Here is a 25,749-nt window from a genome sequence, read left to right on the forward strand (position 1 = left end):
CAAATGCAAAAAAGCACTCTGCTGGATGTTCTCACAGAGGACTGCATGCGACAGACCGATGCAGACGATAAAGCCACCGAATGAGAGACAATAAGAGAGCGAGAGGACGCAGTTCAGGATGTGAAAACTGGAGATTTGTCAGGTCCAACAGTGTTTTGATTACTGGGTTGTGACTATTCATGTATTTGGTAATTAGTATCCAATAAGTGATGTAGTGTTAAAGAGAACACCATTTAATTATTAGTAGAGAAACAATTGCCCAAGGTCACCTTAATAAATACTCTGTATAGTTCTTTTCGGTCTCACAGAATTGAGAGACTTTGCAACAGTAAAGTAATTGATCTGGAAAATTCAGTGAAAGTTTACCCATGTTCTCTCTTCGTACTGTAGAGATTGACATGATTGCAGAAATGTTTCACAATAATTTTGCCTTTAACTTTGGCTTCCTCTGTTTTTCTTCTTACTGAAAGTATATCTTATTGTGTTTGTCTTTAGCAACATCTCATTGGAAAAATAGACACTCGTGAAGTTATCACTGCTATTATTATGTTCTGATTTCTTTTTCATCCCATTGAAAGTAATCTTTGACCATTGTTTACAAATTTAGCTATGCTTCTTTTCGTGATTATAAAACTACCGTCTTTTCTATTGTTGTTCATATTGAAAGTGCTAGTTGAGTTTTCGGTATGTAGCCATGTCTCTTTCAAGGAAGAAGTCATTGGCTACGCTAGAACTACTTTTAATTATGCTTCCTCTCTTTCTTGATTTTTCCCACAGAAAGTATTCTTCTCCTAGCATTTAGCTGTGTTTTCCACACTGAATGAAGCCCAGACAAAGCAATCAATATTGTTAACTATCTCTCTTTCCATAGAAGAAACACCTGGTTTTTCAGACGGCCTGCTTCTGCTGGATGTTTTCTCCTGCTAAAAGGGAGTGTCACCAACATGCCAGCTCGAGACAGTCTCACTGCAAAGACAACAATCAGCTGGACCTTCTCAGACAAATATTCTTTAATCATTTTTTTTTTATTTTACCGGTTAGTTTTTTGTATTCAACTGAGCACAAAATACCTTAGTTTATTCTAATATGTTAAGAATGAGCAGGGAAAAGAGAAACACTGCTGCAAGAACAAAGGTCACACTTAGTATTTGTACGAAAATGCAGTAAAAACCCTGTGATCCTACTTACTCCATTTACAAGGTTTTCTTGGTCTCCTGTAGTAGTGCCATTTATTACTTTCTTCTGCCTGAAAGAGAGAAGTATAAAAAAACAATAGAGGGATAAGTGCAGCGGAGAACTGTGAGTTTCATTGTTTTGACTATCACACAAGATCAAATAACAGATTTGGTTTAAAAAGCTTCACCCTCTAAGGTGTACACTGCTAACCAGGAATGCAAGGACTTTGTCCTTCAGGTGAAAAAAAATAAAAAATGAAAAATACACCCTCTTTGTTCGCTTTGTAAGGTCCGCTGGTGCAATCTGATGCAATCCAGTGTAACAGACCTGCCAGGATTTTTTTTAAAATAAAGCCTGTGGGCTTCAGTCTGACATGGAGGGGCTCTGAGAACAGACACAACAATGAATAGAGCAGGATAGGAATATAGAAAACCAAGAAACCTACATGACAATCAACTGGACACACATAGAAAAGAAAAAGGAAAACAAAAATATAACAGACATAGCCTAAAGAAAGCACATGTGTATCCCAATTCATCATGATTTCATCAAAAAGTTGATTTCAGTAATTCATTTGTGTAAATACGGAGCGTGTTTTTTTTAAAACAAAACATTGTATTACACATTGTCTCAGTATTAAAACCCTCTTTTATTTCTTTGATGTATTATTCACTAAATGTGGAGTTTTCACCACACTGTGCATGCTGTGAAGCTGCATAATATTTAATCTTCAATTTTTAACTGAATTAAAGAAATTAATTACATTCTCAATAATTTTCTGATTTATTCAGATGCACCAGTGAAGGTGTCCATTAGTGATGCTCTGCTATGATTAACAGCAATTTGCTTCCAGAGGTCCGTATTGAGACATTTAAGCAGTTCAAAGGTCACACATTGAACGGCTAAAAAAAAAAGGCATATATTCTTTGCAACAATACTAAAAGAGTTTGCAGTATTTCTGGTTAAAAATAAATGTGATAAACTTTTAATATGCGAGTGTATGAAATATGCTTCCTGTGAAGCTGTGACAAAGATTTAAACATCAGGCTTTGGTCAAAAGATGCAACTTACAGCACAAACTTGGAACTGAACCATTTGTTCTATCTAATCTGACTCATCCTGCAAACTTAAACATTTTTATAAATTCATTTCATCTTGCTTTCATCGGAGGTTATCAAGCGCCATTTCTGGCCTCAGAGTCATATTCCTGAACAACAGGAAAAGTGCAACATAGGACTCGTGTTGTTGTGCGATGCGGCTCACCCCCGACAGCTGGCGCACAGCCCGAGCAGCACAGAGAGCAGCAACAAGCCGGTGACGATGCTGAGTGTGACGACCAACACCAGCTGCTCACTCTGCGGCCAGTACGCGGCGCCGGTGGCAGCTGCCGTCCCCGACCCAACAACTCCCGCCTCCGAAAGCCACCGCACTCCACTCAGCACCGGAGCCATGACACATCACACTGTGTGGGCAGAGGACATTGGACAGGTACCAGCTGGGAAAACACAAGCACAATACAAACACGGCTGAGTGCAAGTTCAGCTGGAGCCAGGTTCAAAAATCCCTTCCCCCCCCACAAATTGTTCAAACTGTGATGACTTGTTGCTTTGACCCAAAATAACCCAAAGATAAAAGAATGCAAAAGGAAAGTCAAATCTAGAAACCAGCAACTGTTTCCATAGCAACCATCAGATGCTATCTTAATGTTGACCAAACAAAGTTCAGAGACTTTTCCAAATGCTACTGGTATTTTTTTTCCTGCCAACACCAAATAAATATCTTCAATTTAATTGTTGTCGATTTCTAAAATACTCTGTGCTAAATTATGCTACTGTAAAAAAAAAAAAAAGAAAAAAGAGAGAAAAAGAAGAGAAGATCGTTACCAGAAGTGCCAAAAAGTGAGAAGGTGCACTGTCAGGCGGCTTTGTTGTAAAAGCCGAATCACACACAGAGCTGTTAAAGTTTGACCAAAAATATCAAACTTTTAAGAGTATCATTAACTTAAAACCCTGCCTGAAACGTTGACTCAAGTAAACTAAACCAACCTTGTTTGTTTCTATCTGTTTTGGAGACTATTAACTCATAATGTTTATAAAAGAAAAAGAAAACTTCGGATTTTAGATTTCCTTATTTTAAATCAAGTTGTTAAGGTTAAGGAGCGTTTTTGGCCACAGACAATACAAATGCGAATATATATAACACCGGAACCGTACGGGAAATTTACTACAACACACATAATTTTAGTAAAACTTGAGTGCGGCTTGTGGCTCAGTTAACGAAAATATTTACAAAGATTATTAAGACAAGACCAGAACACCAGGCCATGGTGTTGTGGCTGCACAGACATAAGTTTAATCAAAAATGAAGACATTTTCAAGTCTTTCTTTGAAAGTGACCTTTTTTTGAGGCTGAACCCCTCAGCTCATCACTTCAACTGCATGCTATATCTGGATATGACCAGCAGGTGGCAGGGGAGAGCAGAGAGCGGCTGCAGTGCAGTCTGCTGCAGTGACCCCCCTCTGTACAGAGCCTCCACAGCCAGCATGCGGGCTCTGCGCACAGCATCAGAAAGCTCCTCACGTCTCTGTCTAACAGCTAAAGTTAGGCTTCACTGACCTGATGGAACCCCCCGATGTTATCACAGATGATTCATGGGTGATGTGGAAAGTGGTGGTGGTGGGGGGGCACGGCAGGGGGAGGTGGTGGAAAATGTGTGAGCTTCAAGAAATGTCAAACAAAAATATGTGGAGAGGGGTGGTGATATGTAGCCCAGAGAGAGTGTGCTTTGTGGGTTCACAAGGGTGCAGAGACGCAAAGGAGGCCGATGAGCAAGGATTGAACAAAGTCAGGAGTGTTTGGTTTCCGCATATTTGCCTGCTTTGGCATTTTCATTCAACAACCTGCGAAGACAGCCACACCAGAGATGTTGCAAGGAAAACTGTAGAAATCCAGCTCTTTATTTTGCATGAGCCAAACTCCCGCCAGACAGCGTGTACAGAATGAACGCATGTTGTTCCAGGACTGAACAACTTCTTTGTCTCTGGCCGTCTTATGCTAATGTGTCCTGGGAGCGTAGGAGCTGTGGACTCAGTTCTACCAGGCGAGAAAGTTTTGTGTGCGTCTCGGGCTGAGCTGCAAGAAGCCAAGTTAAACTTCTTCCTCAAAGGACGTTGAGGAGAGGTTTCTGTTTTGGTTACAGGAGTCGGGTTTCTCTTGATATAAAACACACCGGGATTTCTGTCCGAGTGCCTGTCGAGGAGGAGAAAGCAGCCTTACCTCAACACTGTGGATGATTAGTCAGGGATGGCCTCGCCTGGAAGAGAGCAGATAAAAATTAGAAGGAGGTAGGGGAAGGTTATTACCTCAGGGAGCAGGGATTGGCTTTTTGTGGGAGAGAGTATCAGTGACTGTAGACAGGGAAGCCGTGTAAGTCGGGGGGTAATGAGGGAATTTGTGAGCAAATTCAGGTCAGGCTGGCTGAAAGCTCTGGTTTGCACACACAGGTGCATCTCTGAAACATGATTTTCTTTCAGTAATTCAATATGAAATGGTAAATTTAGATGCATATTTAGTACACACACTTGATTCTTGTCCTGTGTGAATTTTGATGGTCATAGTTTACAGCTAACAGGAAATCAAAACCAACTTTTCTTTGCATAAGACACACAAAAAAAGGGGTTTTAATACAGAAACGTTATGGCCATGTTATGACCTACACAATCCTGTGGGAGAATGCTGACTCGACAACCTCTGCAAGAACAGTAAAGTCATAGCTAAAGGTTGCTGATCATATTAATGGAAAGTTACATGGAAAATTACTTCATAAAAAGTGCATAAAACAGATGGCGCACATTTCTATTCTACACTAAAATCACAACCACAAACCCTTCTTTTATTTCCTCCATTTACGTAGATCCTATGAGATCAGAGGTTGTGTGTCCTTTCTAAACAATCAGCAAAAATCACAGAGCCAAAGGGGCGTGGCTTACAATTCACAGTATTTACCTGAGCAATGTGTGTAAGGTGTGCATAGCGGACCTCATCCAGACTTTGAGCAAATTCAAGATGCAACATCCTTTGCACTGATGCAGTAATTCATGCAAAAGGAGCCCCGACCATCCTGTACAATAATTAGAAAATGGGCCTCAATTTATATGGTAGTTTTCTTATCTTAAGAACCGCTCAAAGCAGTTGACACCACAGTGACATTCACCCAACTGCATTTCACAAACTCAAAGACTCCTAGATTTAATCCATAATTTTTCATTTGCAAGACGCCTACTCACAGTTGCCCTCAACTCTTTATACAGACTTTAGGAAGCGGGTAGAATTTTTTACAAATACAAAAATTCATTTTGTTTTTGCTCCCATCAGTTATTAAAATTTTTAGCATAACTGAGTCATCCTAAGTAACATAAGTAAACATTTGGAATACATCCGTCTGTGTGTAATCTATAAGCCAGTTTCAGTTTGTACAGTGAAATACTGAAATTAGTTGGAATAATATCTACTGAAATGCAGTCTTATAAACAGAGTACAAGATGCTCCAATGTGTAGAACACATGGGGAACAACTCTATTGATCAGTCATGTAACTGAGAAGATAATGACTAAGTGACATCACGGCTCTACAGGATCATGTAACGGATTATAACTAATATGAAGATTCTCACATTAAATCCCTAAGAGTTCAGTAGTGAAGACAATAAAACCAGCAGGACACAGTGATTTTTCTGACCTTCATCTTTCATTCCTGCTTTAAAAAAAAACAACAACTCGCCAACATGCTGTCAGACTCTCTATTACTTGTGTCTGGGAATAATAATAATAATAATTAAAAAAAAATTCCTCCCTCGACATCGTCTGGCCGGCTCCTGTTCCGGTGTCACTATTTGGCAACTGTGTCCCGGTTCGCTTGTGTCTCGGCTGGCGCTCAAGCCAGAATAATTACCGGCTGCCACGGTGCAGCGTCACCATGGCAACATTGCCTTCTACCCATCACCACTATTTCTGGGGGCACATAGGGAAGAAGAAGAAGAAAAAGAAAAAAAAAATCAAGAGAGATGTTTTAAAAGTAACTTGTGGATGATTAGGCTGTAGGTGGTGGGTTTTATTTGTTTGATAAAAAAAAAAAACCTCTGAACTCCCTACCAGCAGAGCAGAGGACAAATGGACAGGAAAGGATTCAGGTCCTCTAAAAACTTAAAATATTAATAATAAAAAAAAATGACCACTCCGTGACATTAAACACTTTAAGGAGCAAAAAAACAAAACAAAACAAAAAAAAACAGCTACAATCTGTAGTTTTTAGTAAGCCTGAGAAACTCTGAGTGTCTCAAGCTGAGGGTATAATTAAGTCTTTATTGCGGGTTGAAATTGTGACATAAAAACAGAAAACATCTTCTGACACTGAGCAATGACTCATTTTAAGCCACTCCTAATCAACATCCACAGCAGCTTTTATGCGCAAAAGTGACTTTTCAAAGTGGAAATCTTGTAACATAGAAATTGCAAGATTTCACATCGTGAAAGCCATATGTATATGGATTAACTGTTGAATTGTATAATTTTAAAAAGAAAAGTAATGAATTGAAATGTGATTTTATTAGATTACTATTTAGATAACAGTATCCATTATCTACACAAAATAATGATTTTTTAAAATAGATTTTGTTTACAATGATAAACAAAAATCATGCATACATGCGTAGGTCTGACATGCATGCTACAGCCTTGACCTTTACTGTTGCACACATTGTGTTTGTCTTGGTCGAGCATGCTGGGATGGGTTTGAGAGTGCTGGTAAATCTTACAACTTTATTTGTGCTCAGCAGGTTGCTTAATTTAATAATTTAATGTCATTTTCATTCTATTTACAGATGTTTTTGTATGATTATAAATATGTAGAAAATAAGTTCAAACAAACATTTATACAATATAAATATAAACAAAGTAAATATTGTTTAAACAGTTGCACATAGCTGAATATCTGTACATTAATCAGTGGAACAGTAGCTGTGATGAATCAATAAATGATCAAATCTAAGTTTTTTATGTCATTTTTGCTTGGGTTAGTATGAACAGCAAAAAAAAGAAAAAAAGAAACAGAATGACTGCACAACAGCACTGACCAGAACCAGAGGGCGACTTGGATGGTGGGTGAGAATGATGGGGGAAGGGGAGAAGGTGAATTGGGGTGTGCAGCCAAGAAAGGAGGAGGAATGAAGATGATGACAACAAAAATATAGAGGGGGAATGAACAAGCTGCACAAAAACACCATGATCCACACAGATGTACAGGTGAAGAAAATGCAAACAAAAACAAAACAGAAATGAAAACGGAGAGAAAAATTAAAGCCACCCTGGAAAGCAGAACAAGCACTCAGGCTGATATACAGTAGCCATAGTGACACATACACCCCATCCCTGGGGAGGTTTGATGATTTACTACTCCCTACATTCTGCAGTGCAAAAGCGACCCTGCCCTGACCGAGACACTGTAATCATCTGAATAAACACACAGGCACAAAAAGGCATCCAGAACCAGCAAAGTCTGTTGAATTGGTTCCACAGATTCATTATAATTAAAGAAAAAGAAAACAAAAAATCTTGAGCGCCAAACCTAACAGTCTGGCGTTCATCCAGAAGCACCATCATGCATGTAATTCAGTTCACTCTAATTTGCTAATCATGCCCCCATGTGTCTTAGGTGCGTGTGTTAGGCAGAGGAAGCGTAATAACAGGTGCTTCTCATCAAGGGACATATCAGTGTTGCTGTGGTAACGCTGGCCAGCCTAAGGGTTATTGGTTTAGTATGAGAAATTGATCCATCCTCTCTAAATGGGAATATTGAAACTGCATAATTTATAGAGGCTCCCCCTCATATTTGCAGCTCTCATATTACAAATAAATCTGTTGTATTGATACAAAGTAATAAAGCCCTTTGCTTGTGCAAGATGCAGAAGCAGTGTCTAACAGCAACAGTTATATCGATTGGTGCTTGCCGGTAGGATTCGAATGCAGTCTGCAAGGGTACCCCAAAATAAATGATGTTTTGCATATCTACTTTTAAAACAATCCTGCAAAGTTAACACTGTGTGCACAGATTAGCTGGGAAAAGGCAAAAAGTGTGCAGTTCAAAGACAGGGAGGCTGTTATGATTTAAAAAAAACCTATTTGGCTGAGGTGGTGGGACACACCGAGAAAAACCAAGCAAAATCAAAGCCGACTAGTTGCTTTAGAGAACCTGTGCTGAACTCGGATAACAAAAATTGTACTGGCTTCAACGATTAAATTAAAATTTATGTCTTCCCCTTGTTCCTGTTTAATAACAAAAAAAAAAATTCAAAAATAATTTTAGAACATCCTCTAAGCCGGTTTGCAAATGAATAACGTCCTGACCCCAACCCTTAAAATCCAAACCAGCTGCAAGATCACGGATCAATGTCCATTTTCCTCCATCGCCAATGACAAAGCTCTTCTCGTCCTCATCGTGCTCTGACCTGTCCTGACCTCGCATGGCTGCTACGGTCCACAGAGGCTCTGTGCATATGTGCAGCGATTGTGTAAACACTTGTGAGCGTCTGTCCAATCTGCCTCCATTTAAAGTCTGACAACCTCATGGGAAAGCCTCATTTCCTGCCTTCCTCTGTTCATTTTTTAAGAGGACATGACTGACCCTGAAGTCCAGCACCAATTTGTGTTCCGAAACATGACTTAACACAAGCTGCTGTATTTATAGTGAATAAAAGTTTAACGTTAATTGATGCGCTGCTGAATCACCTCATGGATTGCTCACAATTTGCCTTAACTATCGAGAGTCGTAGCTCTTCTTTAGCCAAAAGCTTTTATTAGCTACATGAATCAAATCATACTTAAATATAATTCTCTTTTTTTTTCTCCACTAGAAGAACTTCTCCTCTCACTTGTAGTTTCTACAATTATTTTTGCCAATACCTGGTCAAAACCTTTAAACCGTTATCCTTCAGCTCTGAGAAGTTAAGCATGTACTAAGATTACAGGAATAATCACACTTTCAATCTAAAGTTCAGTTCCGCTTTTATCTTTCCATCTTTAACCACTGTAATAAACACATCCATTGCAGTTACTCTGACATATCTTTTAACTTCACCCTTTTTTTCACACGCTCTCCCGGCTTGAAAAGGGGAAGAGCCTCGTCAGTGTGAAGAACTTCGCCCATTTGTTACTGTCAGCAAACCTCCATAGTAACAGCAGCTGCTGTAAACGCCCTCCGAACATGTCAGGGGGAAATTCAACCGAGGCAATCGCCTGCAAAAATATCCACCCCACTTGAACTTCTTCACTTTTTGCAACGGTCCAGCCACAAAATTTTATGTATTCCATTTGCGATGGACCAGCGCAAAGTATTTCCTAAATGAAGTGGCAGAAGAAGTTGCAAGGATTTTACATTTTTTCTCATATTTGCATTCTGGCCTCTTTACTCGGATGCCCAAGTTGATGTCTAATCTTCAGAGATTACCTGTGTGTCAATTAGACAGTATAAATTCAGCTTAGTTCTTAGTAAACATGAACAAAAAGCATCATGAAGACCAAGGAACACAGTAGAGACATCAAAGAGAAAGTTGTGGAGAGGTTGAAGGCAGAAATAGATCATTAAACCCTTCCCCAAGTTTTGGACATCTCACAGAACCTCATTTAAACCATTAGAGACAACCAAAAGCCCCGTAGTGACTTTGGAGGAGCTGCAGTGTACGATGCAGCTCAGATTTGAGAATTTAACAAAATAACAAACCTAGGTTGCAGGGAGAAAGCCAGACAAGTTCCATTTGCACTTTGCTTGAAGCAATTTAGGAAATAGCAAATGTGTTTAAGAATGAGAAGAGATCAAAATGATACTTTTTAGGCTAAAAGCAAAAGATAACGTGTTTGACCTATAACTAAAACTGCACACCACTCACAATGAGTCCTGATACTGGCAGCATAAACATCTCATTAAAACTGATGACCAAAGTATTAACATGTGTTTAAGTGACCTAGTTCAAGTCCAACACATACCCTCAAAGACCTACAGCTGGAATTGCAGCAAAAGGTGGTTCTACAAAGTATTGACTCTGCAGCCACACTATTACTCAGGATTTTTGTTGTTACTTTTATAAACATTTTACTTTGATTTCACAACAATGCACTACTTTGTGATTTACATAAAATTACAATGAAAAAAAAAACCCACATTGAATCTTGTGGTTGTAATGTGACAACACGAGGAAAAGTTTAAGGGCTGTGAATTAGTAACCGCCGCGTTCTGGTGAGAGACGGCAAACGTTAGCAAAACTGAAACTTAATGAGAGGAGCCAGATTTTGTGCGTCTCCGACACAACAACGCATTGTTTCATTGTCACAAATTGATTAGCTGTGTGATGGCAGAGCCACTCAGCTATTAATAAAATGCTAAAACAAAAGCAATTTGGGCATCGCGACTGTATCCAGCAATTAAACCGAGCAACCAGGCATAACATCCAAATATGTAAATAGAGGCATGAAGCGTGAAAATAAAAGAAAACAATACAGCTATTATTAGGATTTGATGAACTGTCATTCATACTGTAAGTATGACCTCTATTAGCGAGATGGAGAGAAAAATGAACTTTGAGGATTTCAGACTACCTCTAAATTTAACATGAGAGCAGTCTGGTTTTCAAGTGATCCTGCAACGTTGACCTGCCTCTGCTGAAAGCAAAGGAAAATATGAACTGCTCCAGCGTAAGCAGATGCACATCCATGCACGCGACCCTGACGAGAATATAGCCGATTTATTTAGCACTGAAACAACTGCATGCATAACATTTCTCCATCATTGTCACCTTGAGATGCAGATTAGCATTAGAGAGAATCAGTAGCAGATACGACCACCTCATTATTCACTGGCGACGGCCTCTATGAGGCGAATAGCTGCAAAGATAAGGGGATTATCAGGGTGAATGGAATGGGATGAAGGATGTTTTGTGTGTGTGTGTGTGTGTGTGTGTGTGTGTGTGTGTGTGTGTGGCTGCGACTGAGAAATCCATGGAGGTAATTCATTGTAAAAGCTGCTAATGAGATGCAACAGAGGCACACAGAGGAATGGGCTCATTCTCGCTCCAGCTAACACAAATGCCTCACTGAGCTGCCGTGTGCACAATAAACACTTACACTGAGGTTGTCAAAAATGTACATGCAAAAATAAGTCCTTAAAGTGTCTCTGCCACACCCAGAGCTGCTGCTGCAGAAATGGCCAAACGGTGGTTCATTTATCTCCCTCCCATGACACCAACCTTTTGGACAAAGGGCACAAGGCAGCAAGGGGATTAATAGAGGCGTGTGAGAATAGGAGCGACTGAAATGGAAATAGGGTCCATCTTTACAAGGCTCTAATCACAGTGTCTTAATAGATGACCCAGGTGGGCTGAGTAATAAGAGGCTCTGCCACTTTCAAACAGAGTGCAAAACGGATTTACATGTACACTGAATTTCTATCATGCGCCTTCCCCCGTCGTCCTCTCACCTTTTCCACACTCCATCTTTAGAGTTTTCCAGACAGAAAACACTGCATCGTCCGGTAAAGATATGGTAAAATATGGAAGCCCACAGGGCCTCAAAGGGCACGGCTACAATCAGCAGCTGCAGCAGTCGGGGGTCAGTCGGACAGTTGGGGGGCTGGCTGGGAGGAATTTTGAAGTCGAGCGAGGACGGCGACCATAACGGCAAAGAGGGGCGGGGTGGGCGGCTGCTGCAAGACATTCAGATGCAACTTGGAGATTCCAAATCTGCCTCCCATATTCACATGAAAATGCAGACGCAGTTCTTAAAGATTAAGATGAAGATCTGCCTTCGCCTTTTTCACAATTCCATTTGATTTCTTATTTTACGAACCAAAGTTTGCTCCAAAATTTATGGCAGCGAGGAGAGAAAGTTATTCAGAGCAAAGGGGAAACTCAGGTCTGAGAAAAAGGAATTAAAACCAATTTGAAAAAAAAGAGGAAAAATTATTATTCAAGTATAAAAGAAGCTTAAATAAAGTAACTAGATTTGGAATAAGAGAGTGGCTTCTTATTTAGAAGGCTATATGGGTCACAATTTTATTTTCACAAAAAAATCAAAAAGGGGACAAATTCTCTATGCCTTGCTGACATATCAAGTAAATGATTATTTTTGTTTCCTTTTTTCTTTTAGCATTTTTTTAAGGTTTGTAGACAAGCTCACATGTAGCCATTTGTGGGAAGAAAAAAAAATGAGAGGGCCCTGCAGAGAGAGGAGCTGGGAGGCTCGTTCCGGTGTTTACGGCCTCTATCCAGGATCAGTGTCAGAGTTGCTGGAGGAACAGCAGCAGAGACTCCTAACTCAAAAACAGAAACGCTAAATCACAATCAGATGCACCAGACTGCTACACAAGTTTCTGGATCAAGATTATGTTATTTAGCCGTTTTACAAAAACGCACAACTTGCTGTAGAAGCCAGAGGAAACTGTCTTGTTTTGTTGTATGCCATTTAGTACACAAGGAAAAAAAAAAAACAAGAAGTTGAATTGCTTGACTGATTGTTCAGTAAAACAGAGCAGAAGCCAGAAGCACTTATTCAGACTGAAAGCTGAAACAGCCTCCCACATACAACAGTTACCATATTGTATAATTCATTTTTAATTACTTTGATCCTAGAAGCAGAATTTTCTTATTGAATAGGCTTTGCAAAGATAAAAAAAATGCAGTAAAAAAGGAACACTGGTGGTTTTATTTGGTCAGGTTTTATGAGTCTGTTGTTTTGGCACGTGTCCTGTGAATCAACTGATATTGCATTAAACATATATGTCAACATAAAAGGTGTCAAAGGAGGAATCTTTAATAGCAGTAGTCGTAGCTCTGTAACATCAACATGCACCCGTGATGTATAGAAACTTTAAAACTTGACAAATTAACAGATGTTCAGAGTGAAACACTGTCAGGTGGACGGCTCAATTATATCCCCCACAACAATGTGGACTGAAAAACCCAAACTGCAAGAGCCGCAGAAGGACCAGAACCTGTGCGCTTTCAATGCTACCTGCTGTTTTTACAGCGACAGGCTGATAAACGAGACATTAGATCTAATTTACGTTAAGGTTTTTCCCACTAAGCTACAACATAATTATGAATCAAGTGACTAGAATAACATAGAGGGAGATTAATTAAAGTCCTCTCATGCTGTGACTGCAGAACAATGCTCAGTGTTAAACTTGTTCCCTTTACTTTCTACTCCAGTATTGTTTTAAGTTTTGTCAGCCGGATGCATTTTATTTTTTCTAGCTCTGTTGCCGTTGGAGTTTTACAATAAAGAAGAACCTTCAGCTGGACCATTGTAATGAGGTTCCTCTTCCACATGCTATTCTGAAAATCACAAAAAAAAACAACTGTATTCCTGAACAACCTGCACTTCTTAGCTTTTGAGTAAGGCAAACAAAGATCAGACATTTTAGGCGCTATTATTAAAGGTACAGCTGGAAGTGGTCGTCTGCAGTAGATCGAATGCAGCCTTTAAAGTCGGGAGTGGTACTAAACCCTAAATAGATTCCTGATACTTGTACTACACCACTTACTCATATACTTATATTGTGGGGCTGTTGTCAGACACAGTTATTTCTGCAATCTTCTGCACCAAAACTGTTGGCCTTCTCTTCGCCAGCACCGCTCTTCAACATGAGCAGGAGAGTCAAAACCACGTACAATAAATTTAAAACATTTCAGAATTTCTAGTTGCAGAAAGGCAGCGGCTGCAACAGTCCTTTTCAAATCAGTTAATGGGGGTTGGCTCAGCGTGTCCCCCGGGGAGAACCGACACCAAATGAAGCAGCTGAATGTGCACCAGAGCAGTAAACAGAAAGCCTGCTGGTGGCAGACAATCTGCTGTCAGTCACACACATATTCACACACAATTATTTAGGCCTGCGTACACACTTGAGAGTTTCGCTCCAAACGGCACTGGAAAATGGACTCGCATACACAGAGTCACCGGAATAGAGATGGACCAATTAGCAAGTGACAGACAGAAAGACGGAGGGAGAGAGATGGGGAGAGAGATGAGAATACATTAAATCACTCAGTGTGCAGCAATTCATCAGAGGCACCTTCACACTCTGACACTTTCAAGGAAGCTGAGGAGGCCAGCGGCAAATCCATTCAGTTACAGTGGGAGGATAATTTGGACAGAGTGTGGAGAAAACGGAGTGGCACGCTTGCACCTGAACATTGAAGCACAATTCAACTTTAGCAATAACTTGATTGGGCATGTACAAAATAGCGAGCGTAACCTTTTTCGCTTCTGCGATGAATCGGAGAGCAGTCCGAGGTTTACCTCGCCTCTCGCTCCATGACTGCTGGGCACCACGGATGTGCAGGTGCAGCCAATGACATTTTTATTCACACTCCTCCTTAAAGTGTAGTGCCTGACAGCAGACACTACTTCAGAATATAGCAGGAGTCTCGCCTGCAACAAAGACCTGCAACACAACACAAACGTGTAAATGCACAATCGAACTGCTACGACTAACGGTGGAGAGATAACAGCGCTGTGTGAACTCAGGAAACATTGGAATGCAGAGTTACAGCCTGCTTCCACCAAGGTTAACAAAAGATTCAATAAAGCATGAGTTCAGGAACTGCTAAGTTCATTCTTATTAATAAGAAGGAGCACAAAGCGGCTTTTGAAGTTATTCTCATGTTGATGGGTCAATAAAGACTTTGTTTTTGATTACTCTCGGTTAACAACAAAAGAGTTTGAGTTTATATTCACTAGATGAGAGTATTGTACCGACTCCGGAACAGTTAAATGTTTACATGACTTAGGTGCTTGTAAAAATAGATTTACATTAAAAGGGTAAGCTCATTTGGAGAGTTGTATCTCTCTTACTAGATTGATTTTAAAATTTTTATTATAACTACGCCAGATAAGAGCATCTTCATTTCATTTTATAAAAAAAAAAAAAAAAATGTCTTTGGTGATCTATATTCAGCTGCGACAAAGGCAAAAAAACAGAAGAAATCTGTAAGGGCACAAATACTTCACTGCACCATATTTTAGGTGAAACATTTCCTAGTGAATGAGCTCTGCTGCTAGACAGGTCATATTATGTTTGACTGCTGTAAGATGGAGCAGTAAGAAACTTCCCAAAGTGTGCCTAAAGTCAAACAGCATTATATCACAGCATGTGTGAATCACTTAATGGCCCCGACAACCAAAGGACCATTATGGGAACCCAATACATGCAACACAAATTGCAAAATTGCACCAACTTAACAGAGGACTGAAGCAGTTAGCAATGCTTATGGTTGCTGAGGTTTTCCTCAGCAACAAACCATAATCACTACGAATCATGTTCAACCACCAGAGAGCTTCCCCAGGATCTCTGATTGACTGCTGTTGTGTGTTTTCAAGGCATTGACCCCTGGTGCAGATTGTTGGCATCTCTCAGAAGAATTTGTCTGGCAAAGAAAAGCTGATTTTTTTATGTTTTGTTTTGTCTTTAGAGATGCACAGTAACAGTTTGTTTGTCCATTCTCAGATATAGTACAATAGATGCCCTCTAAAGTGATACTTTGAAGACAAATTCTGTCTGCAGTCAGCTGCAGATTAAAGAAAGCAGATAGAAAGGGCAACCAGTTTACTTTCAGCTGAGAAGGCAAGGCTCATGAGAGCCTTGAGGAGGAATTAACAATATGCACAGGGTCAGAGAGAAGATTGATGGTTTTCTCTTAAGCTGCTTCGGTACAAAAATAAAACATGAAATCCCCCCACTTCTAACAACAATCTTGTTGTATAAGACTTCCTAGAAGTCAACGGGATGCGATAGAAGGAGAGACCAGAAAACCAAACCCATTAGACTCATTTAAGCCTAAATATTGCACAAACGGCATACTCTGACATTAAAGTAGAGTTACTTTACTTTTAAAACATAATTTAGGATGTTTATGTTTATGCGAACGCTCCAAGGGAAGACTTAAAATATCAAACATAAATGCATAAAACAGACTATGGACCTTTTTGGCCACAGGAGCTAAAGGATTGAGACAACAGAGAGCAAGTTTCCCACTGGAGTCAGTGGAATGTAAACAGGCCACCCGCATGCATAGTTTCAAGCTGATTCTTTCGAGGCCGTGAGACGAGAGCCACATCTGGAAAAAGTTGCCCCATGGAGCAATGTAGTTTGTTGGGATTGTCCTCCAAGTTTCCTCCTTCTAGCCACACGCTGTGATCCAAACAGCCCCTTGAGATGCTGCAGGAATGTTGCTGCCTGCTGGGAAAAATGTCAACCTTCAACCTTTTCAATTTTGTAGTAAACATCCTGTGTCTAAAATCCTGCAGATTTATGGGTAAAATGATGCGGATGGATTTTGTCGCAGCTGGGAATATTTAGGCTGTGGATGCTAGAGCCCTCACACAAAGGCGGTGTCATTTACAGGTATCTGTCACAGGAGTTTAATGAAAGAGTTTCAGTTCTGTTTTACAAATCAGAAACTAAAAAACAAAACAAATATGCAAACCACAGGATATCTGATTCAAGGTTTGTTTGACGAGTCCACATTCTGTAGTTCATCGGCCTATGATGATCCTAATGTCAAAAAAATAGACCAAAAGGGCTTATTTTGTATTCCAATCAACAGAATAAAGGTTAAACTCAAAATGTTTTAAAGAACCACTGTTCACTGTGGAACAGAGATGGACAATCTTATGCAGCCCTATGCAAACCATTTGAATGGGCTGGAGTCTTAAGACTTGGTGTTATTGGTCAATCACTAAAGACTCTTTCAGCCAGCACTTCAGGTTACAGCCAAGAGGAAGCTCCAAAGCTGATGCTGTCAAGTCTTTTTGCAGCACTTAGTTGGTTGGCATATTCTCTCAGTGCATTATAAGCCTGACGGGCCACCAGGCTTTACTTATGCCCCCACCAGGCTAAGCATTGCTTATTTATTTAAGTCTTTTTAGAATGTTTGAAATTTTTAATACTTTATAGTTGTTTTTCAGGTATTAATCTTCCAATCTTTCAATAACACATAATTACCAAGTGATATTTTCAAATTTCCTGTTAACTTTAAACACTCAAAACATGATGAGCCGCTGGATGAATGTCTGCTGAGCGCCCCAACCACCGGGCTTAGCAAGTTTTCTGAGGGAAACCTTACAAATAATGCTTACAAATAATTCATTTTTTTTCTTTCATCTATTGAGTTTTCAAAATAGTCAATTACCAGTAAAAACAACAACAACAACAACAAAAAAACAATATTCTTTAAGACAACTGAATGTCAACTAGCAACAACGGGTGCTATGCCCAGAGGAAACTCGTTTTCTCCACTTGTATGCTGGCAGCATCTGGACAGAGCTTTACAAGACAGACTTATATTTGATATAAAATATGAGAGCAACATTGATAATCTAGCCGTCAACAAACTATTGTCTCTTACATTATGCATCGTCTCGGCACAGATGTGTGGCATCGCTGCCTCTCATGTTGAGTCAGAGTTCTGCTTGGGTTCAAACACACACAGTTTCAATTCTTGTCGCTAACGTTGACTCCAGCTGACACCAGAACCCAACTGCTGCCCCTGGCACTTTCACGCTTTACCCTATTGTGGTGCTATTAAGCTTATGGCTCACATGACCACCTGCTCTGAAAAATGGCTTTCTGGGTCGTTGCCGGATTATTTCACCACAGCGTGCAGTCTTGGGGGGCCACAAATAGGTCAACACAGCTTCATATCACAGGGTTCTTACAGTGCAACATGCAACAGAGAAAGCACATGCCATTGAGATGAACAAAGAGCCATGCAGCAATTAATTAGCAGCAACATGTCTAGACAAGTGAAAGCAAATAGTGGCTAATTTCCTGTGTTGTGACTTCTATCGGGCTTGTTTTGTGGATTCGCAGGTCCAACCCCCCCCACCCTCTTCTGTGGCATCTTGTTGGTACCACAGCTATTGTTCTGTTGACAGGGCCACTAATAAAGCAGCTGGTTGCAGCTCTTGTTATTGTGGTAAAACTGGCCACAGCTGCTTTAGCAAAAAAACATCCCGGTATGCGTTTGAAGCCGTTTTCTCTTTGTTAAAAGCTGCAGGGAGAGAGAGCAAGCTCACTTCAGCTTCCAGGTCCTTTTATAGTGTATTCTGTCAGTAGAGCTGGCCAAGAAGATGCCAACACACTAAACAAAAAGAAAGAGGATACAGGAACATGTGCAATAATGTATGATAACCACAAGGCATTAGCCATTTCTCTTTGTAATATGAAACACAAAATATAGTCAAGTCTCTTAAGTCATAAGGCTTTAAGAGTACCTGCCTTATTGATTTCCTTACATTGCTAATTAAAAGACGACAAGTCAGATGGTTAGCGTGATTAAAAACACACTTTGCATGGCTGTAATGACCTTCATATTGTGGTCATAATGGCCCAATAAATAGGCAAGAGTGTATCGAATGTCGAGCTCAGAGGCCTTTCATGTGAAGCTCTTTAAGGTAAGACCAGGATAGAGGTTTGGATTCATTACCAAACTAAAAACATACAGCATAGTCTTCAAAAGGCTTTTTACAGGAAGTGACAGAGTTCCAGTGGAAGGGAAGTAGGTAAAAAAGGAGCTGACCGAAGCACCATGAGCTGCTGAGAGGCCCAGTTTAACCCCTGGAGACAGCTGCCGAGTCTCAATCCCTTTGGGAGACTGAACAAACTGTTATACCGTCTGATATGTTTGTTTTTTAAATACTAGATATGGGTAGTGGCATTTGTGAACAAATACCAAATAAATTCCAATAGAAACGATTTCACCATCGCTTTTTTTTGTTTGCTTGCTTTTGTTTGCCCATTTACTACCACAAGGTGGCAACAAAGCACCAAGTTGTTTGGAATAAAGCAGAGAAAAAAAACACAGTTTGCACTAAAGCGAAGACAAGATTGGCTGCTGTGGAGGAGTTTTCACTTGTGGATCACTCAAGCCTGTTTCAGAATACGCTTCAGTCACATCGCCTCTTAAAGCCTCCTCTGGAAGAGCCAGTCTGTTTTATGCTACATGTTCCGCACAGATGTGAGGTTTGCAGAACTACAGACGGTGTTAAAATCAGATACGCTGGATCAGAATTGAGCTCATCTCTATTCTGAAGGGTTATTATAGATTTCCAGATTGTCTTTAAGGTCTGAATTGTCAATTCGGGTAAAATTTCGAACACATCGAAAGGGGGAAAATGTCCAAATATATTATTGATAGAGCGTGAATGCACACCACCTGAAATATAATAACCACATATTACGTGTAATCAGTCCTTAGCAATTGTAACATCGAGCGCAATTATATTGCAACGGCAATTGCGATTCCATAACATAGAGCATTCATGTATATCTATAGAATGGTACGTTTTGAGCTATGTTGGTTAACATGCATTGTGAAATATGTACATGACTGTCACATGCATCCCTGTGGTTTGAAGGCTGAACTGAACAATTGGCAGAAAATTCAAGAAACATTTTCTGTTGAAATGCACATCTCAATCATAAACAAACACTCCTAAGAAAGCCCTGGCAAACTTATGATTCACCTCACAGTTTTTCCACATAAATAATTGATCAACATGTCAAGAAGTTGGTCCAAATTATGATTCATTAATGAGCTCCACAGCCTGATCCTGTCCTCAAGTACTTGGGGTTTTTTTTCTGAGCAGAGATTTGATTGATTTTAGAGCTAGGAGAAGCAGACAAGTTGCTGTGACATGAGATAAACCAAAGTGTGGGTTCGTGACGGACTCAATTCAGAACCAAAACAGAAATGGGAGTCAGTAGGTCTGTGGACTGAGAAGAGAAACTGCTGACAGTGTAACCAAAAAATGTCTTAAATGGTCATGTCTTCACATGTCATGTTAGATTTTAAACAGTAAGACAGTGGAAAAATTGATTTGATGATGTGTTCTTTTCCATTTCCTACTTCGTGCTGAAAGAGCTGCTGTTACATACTCCACCCACAGTCCTTTCTAATAATTGATAACTTTTTTTGTTTATTTTCAAATAATTGGCTCCCAGAAGACAGGTTGCTTTTCCTGCTTTTAATATAAATATTCAGGCAAGAAAACAAAAGTGGAAAAAAAAAAATTAAGCAATTACTCCAATACTATTTGACCAAGTTTAAAAACAATTATTCTTTTTATTTAAAAAAAAATCTTGCTTGTGCATCATGTATTAAAGCTAAAACATGGCTATTTATTTCAAATAAATATTTATAAGCACCTGTTTAGACTGTAGATACAAGGTTTGACTGAAGATAAATTATTTTATTTAGTTAAAAGGAATGCTTTCTGCTTAGTTAAAGAGGAAGTTCATGCAAGACCACAAGAGCCTTTAGGTTTCCTGACGCTCTTTAGTCCGCGAGTAAATATGAGTGTGTAGCATGACAAGCAACCAGGGATTGAGAAAAGCCTACTCCTATCCCTGCCGATGACAAACCTCGCCGGGTCTTGTTATCACTTGGCAGACTGTCTTGCGCCCAAAGCAGCGTGTCCCAATAACAGGCCATAAAAGTGACAATGCGTATCGACAGCCTAAGAGGCTGCTGGGACGCATTCAAAGATAGAAGACAACCTTGACGTGTGCAGAAAGAATGTATTAGGGATGACGCAGCAACAAAGAGAACACACACACACACAAGAGCACGCGTTTTCCCAGACGCATTACACATCGATTATCCCTGACGAGTCACCGAGTGTCTGGGGAGTGTTTGTTTATGTGCATGTGTGGGTGTGGCAAGCTAATATTTCTGCAGTCGTGTGCAAGTATCACCAACACTAAAAAAAAAATAAAAAAGAGAGGTGTAGAGGTTCTAGCTAGAAGACACTTTTTATGCATTAACAGAGACCGAGATTAAACTGTAATAAGAGAAATGAAATGTGCAATAAACTTTTTTTTTTGCTATATTATGTCGCCATTTATAATACAAAAAGTCAGTTTATTGCTTCAAATTGATAGTAGGCAAAGTAGGCATGAGAAGTTAAAACCCTTAAAAGTTGAGAAAGTTTGAGAGAAGTTATTTTGGAGGAATGCATGTTAGCAAAAACAAGATATTTTACGGTTTTAAACAATTACAACTTCCAAACTGCTCAAATTTTCCTTCGTGCTTGTCCTATGATTTCTTTGCAATCCTTTTTTTTTTTTTTAAATAAATAAATAAATAATCAAGGCAGAGTGACAAGTTTTTCTGAGCAGTTGTACGAAGCTTAGACTAATAGTGTGTTGCCCTGCCTTGCCACACTTGTTGTTGACTGCCAATCAGCTGGCTGAAGGGCAGGTGTTATTCTTTCCTCTCGCTTACAGGAAAAACAAAATGGTATTCTGAAACATTTCCGGTGGACGTAAAGACAGAGAGACATGTAGCTGAAACGGAAAGTAACTAAATGTATTTTTAAACCATCACTCGTCACTTCTGCATCAGACATGCGTCCACCGAATCACATTACTTAACTAAGCAATGTCCATGTTGCGGGACTTAATCCTGTGCGATTAAAAATCAACATGTAGAATGGAAGTGGTCTAAAACGTAAAATCAATATGTGACAAACGGACAAACATGCATCTGTCTACTAATATTTTTGATTTCAAACCTTGATTTGATATGTCAGGTAAAAATCAACATCATTCCGTCAATCTGTTTAATATAAACTGATTTTAAAAGCCTCTAGCTTGTATGAATAAGATGATCTGTGGAAGGGAAAACACAAAGCAAATTCCATTTTCTTATGCAGAGGAGAAACTCTCCTGAGGAAAAAAATCACTTTTGCAGCATCAGTGCACACAGTTACTATAGCAACATGAACATGTTGGTTTTTAAAACTCCACAGCAACTGCAGATCAAACAATTCCTCTTTGCAATGGTAAAATTTAATTAGTAAAAAAAAACTGAATTACCATTAACACTACATTTAGCTATTGTGCTTCTAAAAGCTACAAGTATGTTGTTCACATAAACAATTTAACCAGCATTCATCTTTAGCCCCAGCCTTTTTCTATTCACTGTTAACATTTGTCAGCAACTATTGTGACTGAACTCATTCAACCATCAGTGAATGCCACAATAGCAAGTCAGTAAAGGCAGCAGCAGACAAATGAATAGTTTCACTGACAAATGACATGCCCACTCACAAACTACAGGGTAGGTTATGTGTTGTTTGTCCTCCTGCTCATTTGTTGTAATTCTCCCACAATCCTTTATGTGGCAAAATGACACAGCTGCCAGACATATCCACTCTGCTGGCGCCTCTGACCTCCACTCCTTTCCTCTCTCGCTCACTCACAAACAAGTTCTCCCTCCAATGAACTAACTTCACAACCACAACATGTCTTCAAACATCCAAGCTAAGAAGAAATCTCATCTCTGGAGAGCTGACATCTCTTTGTTGTTTATTTTGATAGCAAGTATGGGACACACCCTGTTTACCAAGTTTGATTCATAACTTTGAAATCATTTGGTGACTCAGGGGCTTCTGGAGAAAACATCTGGTTGAAATTTTTTCCAAATTGCAACCTTGGAGTGCGACCCACCACAGAAATCTGTACAAGTGGAATAGAATCGAAACCTTTTAACAACAACAGGTTAACAACATGAGCCGAGTTGGCTTTTTTGATATTGCTGAACATCCCAAAGCAACCAGACCAGACAAGGCTTCTCTCGGTTCACTTATTAAGATAAGAATCCAGCCTCACGTTGGCAGAGAGCTTCTCATACAAAGCAGCAGGCTGCGTATTTCCAATGGTGTGCAGGGCTGTCTGGCATCTGGCCATACTGAGATCTGCTTCCTTGCAAATCCTTGTTGATTTAATTTGTGCACGCTCGACCGGCAATGTCAACTTCGCGAAACGCAGCCCTGAAAGCTGGTCTAAATTAGATGAGCGTGCTTAATGCTCGCTTTTCTGCCTCCGCTGGATGCCAGATGACAGCACATGAACAAGTGCTAAAAAAGCCCAGAGAGAGCCAGCAACGCCAACATCACAGCAAATAGGATTTGAAATTTCTGGAACGGTGTCCGTATTGAAGGGAAATACAGAAAAGCTCAGCTGCACAAATTACCCGGCAGATGCTGTGTTACTAATGTTCATATCTGTGCAGAAGAATCCATTTCTTGTCGTTCCAACCAGCAGACACAAAGAACTCTGGTAGGTGTGTCGTCTGACTGAGGCTGAGGGCGGTCATTATGGTATTATGTCTTTAAGCAGGGTCTATCTAAGAAGCAATCCAGGGTCATTAGCGGTGTAGCTTTCAGGGTTCAGCGTGCTTAATGACTAGACCTGTCCATCCTGTCTGAGTGATTAGTTATTGACGAGGTTGAGCCCGACTGATGCGGGAGAATGTGCGTAAGCTTTCTCAATATTTAGTGAATGAAAAGTGGATTTGGTTACAGAGACAAAAGCAAAGAGACTTTTTACAATGTCTAGATCCACCTGCTGTGTATACACGGTAAGGTTAGGGGCAACTCTGTTATTAACTAGCTATTACCTGGTCCTTCACATATTCTGAACTGGACCACAATGGTCGACCATTATCTGAAGATGCTTTCTCTGTGCCACTGAGGGAGTTTCTTGTTAGTACCGCTAATATTCTACATGAGCTAAAAAATCTCCTGTAATCTCTGTATCTCTATTCTGAGGAGTCACGGTTGAAAAACCTGAATGCTTTTCTACAAAATTAAACATCCAGGTCTGGCTAGAGACTCCAAAAACCTTGCTGGGGAATGTGGTTTGGTTTTTACTGAAAACAGACTTTAAGGCACAACTCTAAAAGACAAGACAGAGACAGGAGTTGGATTAGAGCGAACTGTTCAGGGCTGGTGTGAATGCACTCATAGTATTACCTTTAAAAATAATCCGAGTGTTAGGATGTGAAAGAAGAATGTGACAAATGTTGCAAAGTCTTTTGTGCGTTAGTGCCGCAGTAGCCTCAGTAGCCTGCTTTTTTTTTATCACAGATAAGATATTCACTGCAGGGGAAAAACAGGCCTCATCTGCGCGTTTCCTGCTGCTACTGAATGCATGAAAATTAAATCAGAGCAACGACACAGAAGCAGAGCACACAGACGGGCATTAAAGGGAAAACTCTATAAGCACAGATCTGTAACAAGCTGACAATGGCAGCCTGTATGGTCAAGGTTAACCATTATATGCTTTCAGTACTAGTTAGTGCAGGTAAAATATCCAGATTAGAGGAATAATGAACAGTGAAAAGGCATAACTATTCTCATAACAAACATTTCAACTTAGATTTGAGCAAAAGGGCATCAGTGTTTGCTCCTCAACAGCAAATTTCTTCCACACAAAAACCTGTAACATCTCCAAAACATCCGATTTTAGTATCTTAAACAACTCAGGAGGTAATACATGGATGATATTTGCTCCTTAAGTTTGTAACTCGTGAAACTCTCGTCATTTCAGCAATAAATCCCTTCTAATTTGCATGTAAGAGCACTTATAGACGAGTCAGCCAGCAATCAGTTTGAAAAGACTTTGCCAAACTCATTGTACCTTCTTTATTCTGATAAGGATGCAATTTTCTTGAGCGTATAAATCTACCACATGGTTTTGAGGTCATATCAAGTCAAAGACAGACAAGTTTGCAGGTTTGCATTTACCTTTTTGTGTTGCCAGAAGTCGGGTTTAGAAGGACAGGACACCCACTGGGAATCGCACTCTGATGGAGACGAAAGTTCGTCCAGTTTTTAATTGAATACCATCAAACGATTGTGGATGATATGTCAGGTTGGTCCACACTGATGGTCTGGGAAAATATAAGAAAAGAGATTTACATTATAAGAGAAAAGCTGAGCGAATGAGAAAAAAAACAGATCTATAATTTCTCACACTTATTTACCGACAGCGTCTAAAGCTTGGAGGGATTTTTTTCAGTACATTTCTTTCTAAACACTGCATAAAATAATCATTTTGTGATCAGAAAAAAAAACCAAGCTGTAATGAAAGCATTAGTTTGCAAGATTCACCACAGAGTGTTGGGAATTTCAAAAAGGGCTGTTATGTCTGGCAGAGCAGCATGAAGTAGGTCTTTTCCCATCTTGGATTTCCTGCATCCTGTCACTTCCCAGTCTGTCTGAGAGTTGTCGTTGGCTCACATCCTCAGCTCCATTTTTCCCAGTTTGAAATTCCTCTAAATCCACAAACTCTCTCACATAAGTTCCCGCATTAGTCACAAAAAAAAAAAAAAAAAAAAACTCTATCCAAACTAGAATTGTTAACCAATTCCAGCTGCTGTGCCTTTCTGTCCTCAGGCATCCGACTGTTTGCTTTATACTCATTATATAGGAGACATTTATAATGATATGGGTCATCTCTGGAAGCAAACAGTTCAGAAATACTTTCACCATCCTCTTTGTACTTTGATTTCCTTCCTCTCAATTCAGACTTTTCTTCTCCGGTCCTTTTGCCCTCACTTAAGATGTTTGGTTTTCATAAGGAGTCTAGGGCTCAGTCTTGAAAGATTATTTAGGCCCGAGCAGCTAAGCGCTGCGAGAGCCTATTGAAACCTTGCTGTTTATTATTTTTCCCGTGCCAAATAAA

General features: G+C 39.9%; 1 protein-coding gene across 2 annotated transcripts in view; it reads right to left on the reverse strand.

Moving 5' to 3' along the window:
* The window catches only part of pag1 (phosphoprotein membrane anchor with glycosphingolipid microdomains 1), a 57,499-nt gene that overhangs the window by 11,646 nt on the left and 20,104 nt on the right, over positions 1–25,749 (reverse strand). Inside the window, exons 2-5 of one of the 2 annotated variants that reach the window (XM_007547759.2) lie at positions 24,810–24,955; positions 4,453–4,489; positions 2,440–2,671; positions 1,189–1,246 (exon numbers count right to left, since the gene is read on the reverse strand). In XM_007547759.2, coding sequence (XP_007547821.1) covers positions 1,189–1,246; positions 2,440–2,627 — 246 coding nt within the window. In that variant the 5' untranslated portion in view covers positions 2,628–2,671; positions 4,453–4,489; positions 24,810–24,955. The remainder of the gene's footprint in view (positions 1–1,188; positions 1,247–2,439; positions 2,672–4,452; positions 4,490–24,809; positions 24,956–25,749) is intronic. The other variant, XM_007547761.2, reaches the window with a different exon arrangement.

Source organism: Poecilia formosa, unplaced genomic scaffold (assembly GCF_000485575.1).
Source record: "Poecilia formosa unplaced genomic scaffold, Poecilia_formosa-5.1.2 Scaffold21, whole genome shotgun sequence".
Taxonomy (NCBI): domain Eukaryota; kingdom Metazoa; phylum Chordata; class Actinopteri; order Cyprinodontiformes; family Poeciliidae; genus Poecilia; species Poecilia formosa.